Genomic DNA, 15,562 nt, shown 5'->3' on the forward strand with positions numbered 1-15,562 from the left:
CACTGTGCACTCTAACCCTTAACAAAAACTGGAAAACCACAGAATATACATTGAAAATCAACCAAATGTTGTACAATATGTTTAAGATCATGAAAATATTTATTACAAAATTTGTGCATAGTTAATATATATTATTAAATGTTATTATTACTTGATAACACCAACAACCTTTAATAGGACCAACACAACTATCAGTATTACAATGGCAATGGTAATGAGGATACACCAAAAACAACAGCAGAGCTTTCGTTTTGAACGCTATAAAAAGAGAAATAGTTGCAAAGATGATGATAATAGAAAGGCCATTATTTTACCTGGTGTTTGATGGCTTTAACTAACTGCTTATTGCCTTCTGTAACACGATGCGCCCCTTGCTCTACATTGGCTTCGATGCTGTCTGTAATAAAATACAAGAACTATACACTAGACTACATACCATACCTATAATTTCTCCTTGTTCATACACCATTGTACCCAAGTCTCTGAAAATGTCATTTATCTGAACTATGTCAGTCTACAGCAAAGAGCATTATTGGTTTATAGTCCTGTAAGAAAAAGTGATGGTCCGTTACCTCCAGCTGTCTCATGTCACGCTCTCGCTCTTCTACAAGGTATGTGTTGTGTTCGAGATCCATAGTCTGGGCAGCAGATGGTCCTCTAAACAATTGGTAACCGTACATGACTGCCATAAGCAGGTACAACATCTACCTGGATAATAGTCCTTGTTGGTCATCATCTTCTCCAAATCCACCATCAGAACCATGCTATTATAATGGTAACATTACTGTTACACCAGCAATGGTGTAATGTTATGACAACGTACAGATCTATATGATGAAGCTCTGGCCCGCTGAACTGCGTCATTTTCTACAGCCTTTGTTACCTAACAGGTTACATGTGTTGGTGAGGCATTACATGGGAGATATGATCTAACTTTTTGCAGCTTCTGGAATCTGGCTAAACTGGATGTAAATGTACTGGTGACTCGGTCAAATCTCATCCTCGCATCCTAGCAAGAGAAGAATAACAAAAGTTAGTAACTGTCACAAAGTATCGCATATGGCAGCCTTATGACCACATCACACATACAGTAGTTAATGAATGTATGCTGGAATTACTGGGATGTGCAAGAGCAACCCTTTTCTCTCACACAGGAAATGATGTCATCCGGTGTTCTGTAATGACATGGCATATGTTGTAATAGTATTAAAAATGCCTTCATTGTATATTATAGCCTTCCTTATAATCATCATGATGCTAGCTAAGTTGTAATACTGATCAGAGCTTTTCAAACTAATCGAATGTCAGAAAATTTGTCCCATTGGCTTGTTTTTCCTATAACACCATAGGCTTTGGAAACACGGATTTGCTTATCAGAATATCTGATGGATAACAACCCCAGTAAGGATTTGAGGCATCACTAGACCACAAATGTCACGATTGGCACCACTGGAGAACTGCTAAACTGTACGAAATTCCAAAATCAGTAATATTTGAATTACAAATCCCTATAGTTGTATCAAGAGTTCATAATATTTGTATGGGGGATATTATGAACTCTTGGTTGTATAGATTTAGTGCCAAAGTTCCTGCCTCTATAAAGTGACTGGAATATAGAAGTTCATTGGCAGATGTAATATAATATCTCCTGTGCAATGTCATACCAACAGTCAAGACACATTCCATTACACAATACAATTGTTCAGGGGATTATCAGTGAACAACAGGTCTTCATATGTAAATGACACTTGTGTATAGGAAACACACTGAGGACTGTGTGATAATGCACTATTTCAACATTTCATTGGTAATTGCATGTGGTTGGATTAATGTAGCATATACATATCATACTTTGTGTGGGAGGATCAAAGTGCCGACACACACTGCATTTTCCATACAGTACCAATTATACACGTAACTATGCTATATGAGTCATACAGTACAGTTATGTGCATAATTGGGCAAATACAGTACCATTATGTAAGGAAGGTCATGAAAGCAGAAATGAAGCATGAACAACACGAACAGCACAAATGACTGACAGACAGACAGCACATATGATCACATGTGTGACATAGTAAATCGCTAAAACTAGCCAAACTAATGTTCTACAACTAGAAATAGATTATGAACACTTACTGATAGTCTGATCACCAAAATTTGGGTGCTAGACTAACTGGAGATGAATGCTCAGAACAAGATAACCAGGAAGTACAATATAACACTTCAAGCACCACCTATGCTTGTATGTACAACACTTGGGGGTGTCTCAAGACACATTCGCCTTGTGCTGTATTAGCCTCTCAACACGCCCCCTTGTGCTGTGTTTTCCATACACATGTGGTGGTACTTTTTATAACACACAACAATGTGTTAGTAGTTGTGTGTGTTACAACAATACTTAATAATAGCGCACACAGATCACTTGCACCATCCTTTTGTCTACCACATAACTTTTTGGCAATCATGTGTGTGTTTAGTGTTTGTATGTTGACACTGTTATGCAGTTAACTAATTGTGTATACAGGCATTGTGTATACAGGCATTGTGTATTGAATCTCTAAAAAGGGCTACACACATACGCATGTATTTTGTAACAATGGTTTCATACTAACCTCATCCAGTTCTCCAGCACGTGTAGTGACCTTTTGTATTGAAGAATTTGTGATCTTTGCTAGCTGTGCTGTGTCTCTCTGTAGCTGAGGACTACAGGTACAAACAGTGTACAAACATGTTGGGGGGAATATGATCTCACTAACATGCTGTCCATCAGGTCCCCACTACGATCATTCATGTCCCATCTCTTCACTAACTTCTCCAACGCTATCACTATAGGTAAGTAATGCTTAACAACACATTACAAAAACAAACACTGACCATTTCGGTTGAAATGTGAGACATTTTGGGTGACATCTTCTACCAGTCTCGCCGAGTTTGACGACCCTGTGCCATAGTAACAAACACAATACTAGATGACTAACATACCGGGTAGTTCAGCAAAACCTGATAGCTCCTGCATACCACCCCGGCCGTATTCTAACAGTTTTGAACAAGAAAGAAACAACCAATATAAATGACCACGTCACACAGCGCAACAGAAAGCACTCAATTACAAACCATCAAATAATTAAATCAACGATAAAAGTAAGTCGCCTTACCGATGTATCTGCCTTCCGTCATAGTTCTTGTTTTGACCAGAAACGGTCACGTGAAAATTAAGGTAAATTGGTTGTCATAGCAATAAAATAATTTATTCAATATGGCGACAGGTAGTAGTACTCGTGGAAAGGTGAGCGTATCCTTTGGAGAACTTCTAATTAGCTCTGATTTTGATTCTGGTAATTTGGACCGCGTGGAGCAAGTAGGCAATGAAGAGAGTTTAGAATTTAACGTGTGGACTGCGCCAGATTGTGCTGGAACAGAATTCGAGAACCCGAACAGTAGCTGGTTCTACTTTAAAATTTACACCCCCACCAACTTTAGTGGAAAGAGCATCACGTTTAATGTATTAAACATGAACAGGCAGCTGCGGCTTTATCAACAGGGCCTTACTCCTATAGTTAAAGTAGGAAGACTGGGTAGCTGGGAGAGAATGCATCACAAGCCAACCTATGAGGTATGTCGTTGGTGTTTATAAGGTTTATGCATCCCGGTGTTCCCTTGTTAGATGACTAATGGACAATTTAGGTTATCATTTCAGTATCGCATTACAGAGAATCATCGACAAAATGTTTTCTTTGCGTTCTGCTATCCATACTCATATACCGAGTGTCAGGAAAAGCTACATCGCTATGATGATCTTTACTCTAGTTGTAATGACAATATCTATTATCATCGTGAAGTGTTGGTTTATTCTCTGGAAGGACGCAGAGTTGACTTGATCACAATCTCTTCACACGATGGGATATCTGACCAGGAAGAGCCACGTCTGCCTGGCCTGTTCCCAGACACAAGCATTTCACGAGCAAAGACTTTTCCTGGGAAAAAGGTTTGCAGTTTAGCCTAGCTACTTGCTTACTTAACTCCCATTTTCTGCAGGTGTTCGTGTTAACCAGTAGAGTCCATCCTGGTGAAACACCATCTAGTTTTGTATTTAATGGATTTTTGGAATTTATTTTACGAAGAGATGACCCACGGTCTGTGAATTTGAGGAAGAGTTATGTATTCCTGTTGGTCCCCATGTTAAATCCTGATGGGGTGTGCAAAGGTCACTTCAGGACAGACAGCAGAGGTCAAAATCTAAATCGTTACTACCAAAATCCTCAGTTGGAACTTCACCCATCAGTCTATGCTATCCGTTGTCTCTTATTGCATCATCACCACACTGGTCACATGAGCAGCTCACACGATCTAGAAGAGTCAGTAATGTCAGACGACCATCTACAAATCAGCAAGGATAGTGGCGTGGCCTTTTATGTCGACCTACATGGACACGTAGCAAAGAGAGGTTGCTTCATGTATGGCAACTACTTCAAGAATGAGAAAGAACAAGCAGAAAACATGCTCTATCCAAAGCTGATATCATTAAACTCAGCATACTTTGATTTTCAACCATGTGTGTTTTCAGAGAAGAATATGTATATGTCAGATAAGAGAGACGGTTTGTCTAAAGAGGGCAGTGGTCGTGTAGCCCTCCACAAGGCCATAGGGATCATACACAGGTTAGTGACAGTGTGTGGGTAGTATGTGACATAACCTGGTGTCACAGTTACACACTAGAATGCAACTACAACAGTGGTCGGAGTTTCAATAGTCTCTCTCTGGCTACCTGTGATCATGGAAGAGCTACACCTCCCCGACAAGGCACTACATCTATACCATGCAAGTATACTCCAGCATGTTACGAAGAGGTGCACCAATAACTTAGGATATACATAACCATGTAAACTAAGGTCTTATATTGCAGGTTGGTAGAGGGTTGGCAGTAGCTGCACTAGATCTAATAGGAGCTAACCCATGGTCACGTTTACCTACTAGCAAACATGGCAGTGTTGCTGGTGTGAGACAGTGGGTGTTGCTACACATCTCTCGTTTGAGAGCTAAAGAGGCAACCAAGAAGAAAAGTAAAACTACAGCTGTAAGCACAGCATGGAGGTGAGCACACTTATATTACCTGGTAAATAATAATATGCCTATCAAACTAGAATTCCAGCAGCAGCAGCTGCAGTATCACATGCTGCTAACACAACCATTACCACTAGTACTGTAACAGTAACAAAGAGATCTGTGATGATTACACCAGCCATGACACAGCCTACAGTAACCACAGCACAGCCTACAGTGACCACAATACAGCAGCGTCTACCCCAGCTGCTACAGATGCACAAGTCCAGGATACCATTACCATCAACAACTATCCCCATCACTGCTCACATCAGCTGCAGACAGGCACCTAGGAGAATACTAGCCCCATCTCCTTCAGTGAAGGAACAAAGAACACCAAAAAAGGTAATGTATAAGTTAGTAACTTAGTATGAAGCATTAATTTTATTTCTGTTCAGTTGCTTAGACGAATTAGCTCACCCAATACCATAGATAAGGTGAGTTGAGTATATGCTACAACCTTTAGACATAATGTATTCTCCTTCTTGTTTCCTCATACAGAGGCAGTCGATGTCGATTGATGGGCACAAGTATGTCACATCAGAAACAATTCTTAGTGTATAAATAATAGTGATCAATACAGTCAGTTATGTCATAGGTCTGTCCCCCATCTCACCTATAATATATTAATATATACTTTTAACTTATCATTAGTGAATATAAAAGACAATACCTCACGTTTGACTCGTGCCTGTTGTGCTCGCTGTAATTCAAGTCTTTTCTCGATGCTCTGGGCAATAAACTGGGTCTGGAATGCTACAGATTTAGTTTTATCGATGACACGTTGGTATATGGACTGAGGTTGTGTGTTCATGACCACGTGACCCTACACAACACATCACAATTGAGACAATGCGTTCAATAGTTACTTGTTTGGCGTCAATCCTGGCATCAAGGCGTACATTCCTGATAAGATTGACAATCCATTTTTCTGCTTCCTCTGGAGTCATGTTCAATTTAGTAGCTAACATACTGACCGACAACACATATACAAGTTGTAATACTGTTGTCCTCGTACCTTATACTAATACATTGATGTATCCGACAAAATGTCTCAAATATTGACAATCTTGCGCTCTCAATGAAATCCTCACGGCATGCAACGAGGAAGAAATCATTTTCTAACACCTAAATAATGCCAATAAAGGATCAAACCTACTTTAAGCAATAACATTTCACCTTGTCACATTCTAGCAGTTTCTTCTGGGCTCTGTCAAAGTCGTAGTTGACATACAAACACTCAACAAATTCTGTTATGGGATCTCTGAAGGCATAAGCTTCCTAAACAAATTGTCAAATACATTTTACTAGTTGTATAACAATTAATGCTCTCTTGCTCACTTGTTTAATAACTTTCACTACATCTTTGAGTATGTTTTGCCTCCGTTTATTGGTGATCACGGCTGCAGTGAGATATCGTAGAATGTGTGGACACGATGTTTGTATGGCGTTGAGATAGCTAGAGTGATACACAGGGTCATGTCAATGAGAAGAGAGATGATGGAAGGCTTACTCTGGCTGATACAGGAACAAGTCTATGATGTCATCACGACCTTTGTCATGATTGAAGAAGACAAAAAGGCTCCAGTGAACCAGCCAGCTCCTCTGCTGTAACTTGTGCAGCGGAGACACTTTAGTCTAGTAATACAAAGTGAAACAATAAAGCGGTTTGTTCTCAGTGGGCAATGTCAAACATTGAGACTAAGTACTGGAGTAGACAAATTAGTGCAACCAACAAATTGTTCTTTAATGTGTTGTGTTATACACGTCATCACATTGTTTACTAACACTTCTATTAGATCTAAAATTGCCACCAAACTCTAAAGGCAACAATAGGAACTGCCACATCTTAACAAACCATGTGACTTGCATCCTGTCTGTAACCTATTAGCTGTTTGAACCCAAAGAGTACAGGACAAGGAGCAAGTAAAATAATTATAGAAAATAAAACTGACCAGACAGAGTAGGGATGCCACGACATAGAATTTTATGTCACACGCTATGTCACAACATAAGCAATTTTGATTCAAACATACAAACTTTAACATCAGCAATATTAACTACTGTATGACATTAGCAAACAATATTATTGCTCATACTTAGTTGTCAATTTTTCTCATTTATTGCATCAAATTTGATCAAAATGAATGGAAAGTGTGCATTATTAGGAGATATTATGTCACGACATAAAGAAGCTGATGTCATATCATATCATGGAGTTTTATGTCGTATGTCACAACTATTGTGGCATCCCTAGGACAGAGTATTTTTTTTTCAAAAACATTTTTGTATGGTAAGATATAAGACTCTAGAAAATACATGTCACACCTATAGCTTACACTAGATTCAATGGTTTCCTTCAGTCGTTTGAGATCCTCCAAAGCAACATCCCAATTCTGCATCAATATCTCACAAGCCAGCTTACCCCAAATGGCATTCATCATGTTCTTATCATCAAACGATGCCTGAAACATCAGCAGGTAAACCTAAACTCTAACCATAACTAAAACCCACCAGTGCTCGGTAGAAATACAAATATTCCCCAGCTCCAGAGTAGTTACCACAATCATACTGGAATTTGGCATAGTCATACAACGTGTCTATCATCTCCGGTTGAAACTGCAGTAGCAGATTAGTGGGTGGGGCTGATGGCTCATGCAATGCAGCTCACCTCATGGTTGGTGGTGAGATATTCCAGCAAGTTGTGATCTTTGCCAGTTTGTGACTCGATGTGTTCTGACACATCGGGATTAGACAGTATGGTGACAATGGGCTCCAGAGCTTCTTGTAGCATGTCCATCCTCTCAACAATACCAGTACGCTTCTCCATCAACACTACATAATTGCATACATTAATAGTAAATGTATATAGCTCAACATTTTATGCACTAAGCTTTTCTAGTCCATTATTCCACAGTACCCATTTTTATGGACTTTATAAAATTCATTTTTTGAGTTTTAAAACTGGACACTAAAATTTTACAGTTATCCTTTTTCAGAGATAAAATTGTACTGATAGAGGTTTATAGGGACCTCAGAAACTGTCCTATAAATTATGGAGGTTACATGTGCAACATGGATGGTTCAAGGTTCCACTATATTCCTGTTGCCTGGAAAGGTTCACAAAATTAATTTTCCACCTTTTCACTCTCCACCTGAGGCAGTATGTTGTATAATAATACAAAGAAAGTGGCTGTAGATCCTGTCCTCTGATCTTTGTCCTTGAAATCAATCTGTTTACCATGAGCTGTTTATGATGAGTCTGTCCTTTGACCTTATGGAAATTTCTTAGTTGACAGACTAAGGACACAGATCAGAAGACAGGTTACTCTGTAGTACCACAACTCCCTTGAAAATTAGTCGGATATGTCTTAAATCTGGAAACATGTCAAACTATCATGAATTGCATTACTTGCAACAAATTTCATTGCCATTCACTTCCAGAATCATTTTCAAATGGAGCCACCACAATCCACAAATTGAACATCTGAAAGTTTTTTTTATATTTTTTTACACCAGGTTTACAGTACGTAGACAATTTTTCTGGTGTGTTTACTTTCATAATTCAAAGTGACAAGAGCCCACAGGATCCACAACACAATTTATACAAAACACAATTTTGGCTAGGAATTCAGATTAGGACTATATAAACATCACATGATTGTGTTCTATTGATCTTCCTACTCTATATTAACTGACTGCATGACAGCCGGTGGGGCTGAGCAGCCAAGCAGGTTTGTCCACAACCAGGGTAGGATACTAAAATGTGAACAATGTGTCGTGTAGGCAGTTACATACCTCTCAACTGTCACGCCTCTGGCGTGATTCTCACGATTTGAGGTGCAATCTCACGCTCACATGCCCAAGGTATTGAATCTCACGCCTACAAGCAATGTAGCTTAACTTCCACAAAAAAACGTTCAGTATTAGAACCAAAAACTTTGGATAGTTATGTAGTTGTGACACGTGATCATTCTCACGTGATTCCTGGAATTTAAACGAGGAAATGGTGCTGGATCAGATGTGTGTGTGGGATTAATAATCTATGGTCAGAGCACTGGACATGGTTGGGAGACAACAGAGTGAAATGTAAAATGAGAATGTTTTGACTGCCTGGCACCTACAAGTGTTATTAGAATTGTGCCGGGCCATGTGTCATAAAATGATCATGTGATGCCATGGATACACCGTAAGACGAAAATAGGGAACAAGCAACTAAGTTAATTACCAACCTTCCGAAATCTCGCCAGAATCACTGATAGTCTTTGCTATATCCATAGCGAAGTCTACCATGTTTGTTTCGCTTAGCAACTCCAAGCGAGCACGTGCCGTGTCGCCTTCATCATAGATCTATAGAATACACGAGGTGCAACAACGCTCATACCCTGCTAGCGAACTCACCCCGCGATCCGACAAGAACTCCAATATAGGCAGCACCAAGTGGCGGTCTAAGTATCCACCTATCTTGTGAGTTAAGTCGTACTCCGCGGAATCCGCCATTTCCGCACGTGTTTAATGGTGGGTAATAAATAGAATCACTGTCATTATTAAATTAACTACCCTAATAGAACACACACCACCTCTAATAATTGAGCAACCACTCTTCGTATGAAGGATTCACCAGGGCTATGCTGATACCTTAATTCTGAAAGTAACTAAAATACAACTCTTCTCTATCCAAATACACATGCTGGTGTTGACCTTGCTCAGTATACGTACAGCCGACTAACTTGAATACCCATACTCAATACTGTACTGCATACACACTTTCTCATGCAATAAGTAAACAACACAATACCATGACTAGGATGTAGAAATGAAACTCCAATCCAGTTACTCTAATAGACAAGACTGACAATCTAATATAAACCACTGTACAGTATGTGCCGGGACAAATGCAAGTTGAATTAGAACATAGCCCATTGTGGTGATGCACCAACTATTGGGTAAACTGATCCTCATACCACACTCAGACACTTTGTTAGTTCATGCAACATCCAAATGAAGTAGAGCACATCCCAATTGTGACATATGTCTGCTGCTCAAAACCAATCTCTTTTATGTGCATGGTTGTAATGGGACATATCTTGATACGCCACCTTCATGAGGACTGTGTAGACCTCTGCATGTGTAGAGCTTGTAACTGGACATCTGCATCTTGATAAGCCATCCAATGCAAGGTCACCAACATTATAGCTAGATGGGCCAGTGCCACCGGCACTCAGTTGAAGAAATTATGTGCGCACATTAGTAGCTATGCCAAATCATGTCTTTGTTGGTATGTAATGATGTGATTAATCCTTGATCATTAGTAATGGGCATGTCAAATCACCAAGAAATTGTAGGGTCACCTCTCGGATTCGATGAAACTTGGTGTGTTTGTAGTACCTATGGTGCTCATCACCCATACCAATTTTTAGCCTCATACACCACATAGTTTCTGATTTATGACCACAAATATTTTGAATATTTCATGAAAAATTAGTCTGTCTTGAGTTACAAAATCAACTGTAGCTCACCACTGTGCTAATATTTTAAAATAAAATTTTCAGCAATTAAAGACTGTTCATTGATCTTTCAAGTAATCCATAAACTATGGGATATCAATTTAATTAAGGTTCAAAAAGGCTCCATTAAAAACTTTAATCCTTAATATTTCAAAAACTGTTTTAAATTCTTTGAAATTTTTAGTAAATAATAATTAGGTTATGGTCTATTGTTGGTAAAATTTTTGTGGTGGGGCCACAATGGGTTCAAGAGATATAATTAAATATGTTGTGGTATGTAGTGGAATTTTGTAGTCCATTATTGCTCTATGGGAGTGTACACCTCTAATAACCACTGCTGATAAGGCCAACTTTGTCTTACACAATGAAAGGTGTCCAAGTACAGTGCAACCTGTATTAGTGACCACCTGAATTGAAAGACCACCTTTGTGCTGCAATTTATTTAGTTGTATACTTTTCAAATGCAGCCAGCTTATATAGCTTGCAAAGGCAGTACAATAACCAGCTAATGACACCACGTCAGTTTTTCAATTGAGCATGTAGCAACATACCTGCGCTTATTTTGGGTATTGTAACAATGAAGATTATTCGAGACAACAGGGACGTTGCTTTCAACTCTCACGTACAATCCATGGTACGAGAAAACTGAACTCTTTTGTGCCAATCTCAGATAGCAGAGTGGAAATAAAATTTTACTCATAATCTGATGTTTTAAGGAAAGAGAGAGAGAGAGTTGCTCTAGCAAAGAATGAAGCTCCACCAGAATCGGTTGCTGGATTTGTCACTTGTTGATATGAAGAGAATTGGTGGTTCAGTAGCTTGTGTGCTTCAAGTTTGCAGTGACACTAGGGAAGTGAAGCTGACATTTCTGTATCCACATGGTCCATCAAACTCGTTCAAGTACCCAGACCCCCAGAATATCCACACTATACCAATGGATGACATTCTAACTCTCGTAGACCCAAGGACAAGAAGTGGTTGTGTGAATTCTGACAAAAAAAAAATACTTTTGCTACCAAACAGTGTCACACTGTATCACCACAGTAACAAACTTGTATTACATGCCTTTGTCACAATCTGTTTACATATGTATACATTTAACTTGCAGTTAAATCAAAGAGTCTTGTGTGTCTGCAAACCTAAATCAGCAGAATGGGCTTCAAGGTGTGCAATACTGCATGGGATATCTACTATAATACCACAAACACCGCTAGCTACCTAACTCAGAATCCCATGCATAGAGACCCCAAGCTGAAACTTTTGCTACTAATAGGTGAATGTCTGATAAGTATCCACAAAAATTCTAATCAGCACTTTTTGGTAGAGCAAAGGTCAAAGATTAGGAGACATGGTTAATTATCAACTTCATCAAATTAAACTGTTAAATATACCAAACGGAAGCTTTTTCTATGAGCTTTAAAGTGGTGCAATTCATTTTAAAAACACCCAAGTTATGATGCTTTGAATGATCACAAGTACAGCAAAAATAGAATAATAAATAAGCCATTTCTGGGAAGCCATACAAGCAATGGGTGAAGGGACACATATGACCACTTGGGATACCCACACACCAATTTTGTCCAATTCTGATGGAGTCGTATGCAAAACTTTGGTGAACTGATATGGAATTACCCATACAGTTAATCCAACTAAATAAATTGCAGTGGTCTTTCAATACAGGTGGTCACTAATACAAGTTGCACTGTACTTGGATACCTTCATCGTGTAAGACAAAGTTGACATGGCCTATTAGGAGCGGTTATTAGAGGTGTACACTCCCATAGAGCAATAATGGACTACAAAATTCCACTACATACCACAACATATTTAATGATATCTCTTGAACCCATTGTGGTCCCACCACAAAAATTTTACTAACAATAGACCATAATCTAATGATTATTTACTAAAAAATTCAAAGAATTTGAAGCAGCACTTTTTGAAATATTAAGGAGTAAAGTTTTTAATGGAGCCTTTTTGAACCTTGATTAAATTGATATCCCATAGTTATGGATTACTTGAAAGATCAATTAACAGTCTTCAATCGCTGAAAATTTTATTTTAAAATATTAACACATTGGTGAGCTACAGTTGATTTTGTAACTCAAAATGGACCAATTTTTCATGAAATATTCAAAATATTTGTGGTCATAAATCAGAAACTATGTGGTGTATGAGGCTAAAAATTGGTATGGGTGATGAGCACCAGGGGTACTACAAACATACCAAGTTTCATCAAAATCCGAGGGGTGACCCTAGAATTCCTTGGTGATTTGACATGGAATGACCCAATGTTCAAATTTAAGTGTATTCACACAATAGCACATAACAATTGTCTTAGTATCACAGGCATTTTGCGCGAGTACCGGCAACTAGTTATTATTAAATAGTGTGCAAAACCTCTAAGAGTGTGAATGCACAACACAAATTACAATGGTGCAAGTGAATGTTAAGTGCAAAAATACACAAGTGTGGTATGTGGTTACTTATACAAACAATTACAGTGCATGATTAGCTATGCAATGTAGTCTTAAATTGTTGTAAAGAAAATTTATTAACTAATTCATGATCTAAGCTGTTCCAAAGTCAAATTGTTGATGGAAAAAAGGAGTACAGATGGCTGTTTATTCTACAGTAGGGTAATTGATAGGTGAAATTGTGACGTCGTGTGTTGGATGAGGTAAAGGCTGGGAATGGATACTAAATTATGAATTATTTTGTACATCATCGTCACTGTTAGGGTAGATCTTCTTGATTGTAAACTCTGCTATTCTAAATCATTTATAAGACTAGTTACACTTGTATGCCATGAATAGTCATTTTAAACAAATCTAGCCGCACGTCTTTGAACTTTTCAATCTTGTCAATGTCTTTATGAATATGTGGGTCTCATACTGTGTATCTGTATTCTATATTTGGTACCACCAAAGATTTATAACATGATCTCGAGTGTGGTGAGCTTGAGGTTGATGTTTCTCGAGTGTGCGGTGACTACAGGTTGCCAACACCAATACAACACAACAGTCAAGAGTATTTAGTCAAGTGTCTGAGAGAAAGACCAAGAAGATGAGCGAGGGAAAGATCGATAAAGGCAAGGGAAGGAGCAAGGCCAAGGGAAGAAGACAGAAAATAGCCGAAGGAAAGAAAGGGCGACATCTCAAACCCCGTCAATATCTATTACTGAAAGATGTCTACAAGGATAAAAGGCAATCGAATGATCACTGCAAGGAAAAAGAACGCATGATTCGAATGCAAGACCAAAACAATCCTACGATACTCTTTACAGAGTATATGGCTTCCTGTTGTCAGGGGTGCACAAATTCCCCAACAGTGGATATGCACTCTGTGTGCCAAAAAACTTTCCTGAAAATCTAAAGGTACCTCTTCAACTATTTAGGGACAAGATCTGACAGAGAAGTTCAAGTTGGTATTATGGCAATAACAAAGAAACTCTAAGAATGGATGCCTAACAATGGAATGAAACGACTCGACACTGAGAAATATATGGCTCAACAGAAATGGCTTAACATTTTATTTGTCTATTGGTTTGTTGTTTTTGTCTATTCTTATGTATGTGGATGGTTATTATTATTACAATAAAAAAGTTGAAATCTTTCCAAGTACTCTCAGTCACTGATATATAGTATCTAGTAACAGAGAACTGTAAAGCATGTAAAGTTAGACAAAGAGATAATACACAAAGCAGATACACCTACTGATATGATGAGGTTGTGATATGTTTATTGTCAGATATTCAGTTACAATGCGGAGATGCTGTACTCCGATATCAATGGCTACAGAGTAGTAGGTGATACCCCTTTATCTACTATCCCACCATCTATAGCAACCACATCTTATTGTCCTGATATTGTTATCTATAATAAGCAACATTGTAGGATTCAACTGAACATGTTCAACACCACCAACCATCTACAAGTGGCTTGTGAGAACGAATCTAGTAAACCTGAGTATATCAATTATTAATCTCAGAGCTGGGGTACACAGCGTTATACTCAATTGAAATGGGCTGATTTCCATCAGAGCTTTGCAAATTTTCCTTGCCATGTTTGTACTGTGTATTTTGCACAGTCACTTGCATCCGAGGTATAATTGTGTTTTAAACATCACAATGATCTCTGTTTTCAGATCATCACAAAAAATGCACTAAGAAACTTCATATAATTATTATGCCTTACCATCTGGGTGGAAATTAAGATCAATATACTCTAATAGAATCATGCAAATACTCTGATAGAACCAAACATTGTACTGCTATAATATACATCTGTGACTCCAACTCTTTAACTGTACGTTGTGTCTTGATTACAAAGTCAAACACTGACATACACTGCTGAAGAAACACAAACTAAGATCTCAACCACAGCTTTGCATATCAGTTCAGCAAAAATAATTGTTAGATCATAGATTATCTACCCACCTATGATTAGATGGAAGGCACACTGATGTAAAGTAACTCATGACAAAAAGCTTTTACCTTAAGGTGACTAAATTTGTATATTGGCAAAATTAGCGCATACAAAATTTAGTGATTTTATGAATTGGTGTAATTAATTAACCTACGTTTTGCAGGTTTAGCATGTACTAAATTTAGCGAAAAAACCAGTTGCTAAATTTAGTACATCACTAAATTTAGTCACCTTAAGGTATAAAGTGGTTACATGGTGAATGAATAACAAACAGGATGCTGGATAGTTATATACTTCAGTATAAAATTAATGTGTCTTGGTACTCCTCTAAATCCAGTTGCATGCCAGCAAGAGTTCATAATAATTATGCACTCTTGATGTCAGATTAAGTATAGCTCAATGGTGTGCATCTATTTAGGAGAGATGAGAAATGAAATTGTCGGCATCTGGGAACTGCTGTGATTGCCTACCATGTCAAAGTAGAAGAAATTCTGTGTTGATGTGAAGCTAGTCACTACTGACAAA

At 38.3% G+C, this 15,562-nt stretch overlaps 3 protein-coding genes across 5 annotated transcripts; 1 reads left to right on the top strand and 2 right to left on the bottom strand.

Annotated features, from left to right (window-relative positions):
* Positions 1 to 29: 29 nt before the first annotated feature.
* On the bottom strand, positions 30 to 3,261 carry LOC136242082 (syntaxin-7-like). Of its 2 annotated transcripts, none has more exons than XM_066033464.1 (12): positions 3,159 to 3,261; positions 2,986 to 3,036; positions 2,878 to 2,943; positions 2,760 to 2,829; positions 2,616 to 2,706; positions 935 to 1,009; positions 824 to 883; positions 709 to 764; positions 573 to 657; positions 442 to 514; positions 315 to 397; positions 30 to 258 (listed from the first exon to the last, which is right to left on the bottom strand). In XM_066033464.1, exons 1-12 carry the CDS (start codon positions 3,178 to 3,180, stop codon positions 148 to 150), a joined length of 843 nt encoding a protein of 280 aa, XP_065889536.1. In that variant the 5' UTR covers positions 3,181 to 3,261; the 3' UTR covers positions 30 to 147. The 2 variants fall into 2 exon arrangements, with proteins under 2 accessions (XP_065889536.1, XP_065889537.1); XM_066033465.1 differs by having other exon boundaries at positions 3,004 to 3,036; positions 3,159 to 3,237.
* On the top strand, positions 3,247 to 5,773 carry LOC136242079 (cytosolic carboxypeptidase-like protein 5). The gene is made up of 8 exons (XM_066033459.1): positions 3,247 to 3,616; positions 3,668 to 3,988; positions 4,039 to 4,661; positions 4,709 to 4,850; positions 4,907 to 5,094; positions 5,145 to 5,448; positions 5,502 to 5,540; positions 5,605 to 5,773. Exons 1-8 carry the CDS (start codon positions 3,260 to 3,262, stop codon positions 5,665 to 5,667), a joined length of 2,037 nt encoding a protein of 678 aa, XP_065889531.1. The 5' UTR covers positions 3,247 to 3,259; the 3' UTR covers positions 5,668 to 5,773.
* LOC136242081 (eukaryotic translation initiation factor 3 subunit E-like) lies at positions 5,639 to 9,644 on the bottom strand. Of its 2 annotated transcripts, none has more exons than XM_066033463.1 (12): positions 9,505 to 9,644; positions 9,336 to 9,453; positions 7,775 to 7,938; positions 7,618 to 7,722; positions 7,443 to 7,568; positions 6,617 to 6,741; positions 6,445 to 6,562; positions 6,283 to 6,384; positions 6,122 to 6,231; positions 5,973 to 6,075; positions 5,777 to 5,929; positions 5,639 to 5,714 (listed from the first exon to the last, which is right to left on the bottom strand). In XM_066033463.1, the coding sequence occupies exons 1-12, from the start codon at positions 9,601 to 9,603 to the stop codon at positions 5,691 to 5,693; spliced, it is 1,347 nt and encodes a 448-aa protein (XP_065889535.1). In that variant the 5' UTR covers positions 9,604 to 9,644; the 3' UTR covers positions 5,639 to 5,690. The 2 variants fall into 2 exon arrangements, with proteins under 2 accessions (XP_065889535.1, XP_065889534.1); XM_066033462.1 differs by having other exon boundaries at positions 5,639 to 5,719.
* Positions 9,645 to 15,562: the final 5,918 nt, after the last annotated feature.

The sequence above is a fragment of the Dysidea avara genome, chromosome 13 (genome assembly GCF_963678975.1).
Source record: "Dysidea avara chromosome 13, odDysAvar1.4, whole genome shotgun sequence".
Classification (NCBI taxonomy): domain Eukaryota; kingdom Metazoa; phylum Porifera; class Demospongiae; order Dictyoceratida; family Dysideidae; genus Dysidea; species Dysidea avara.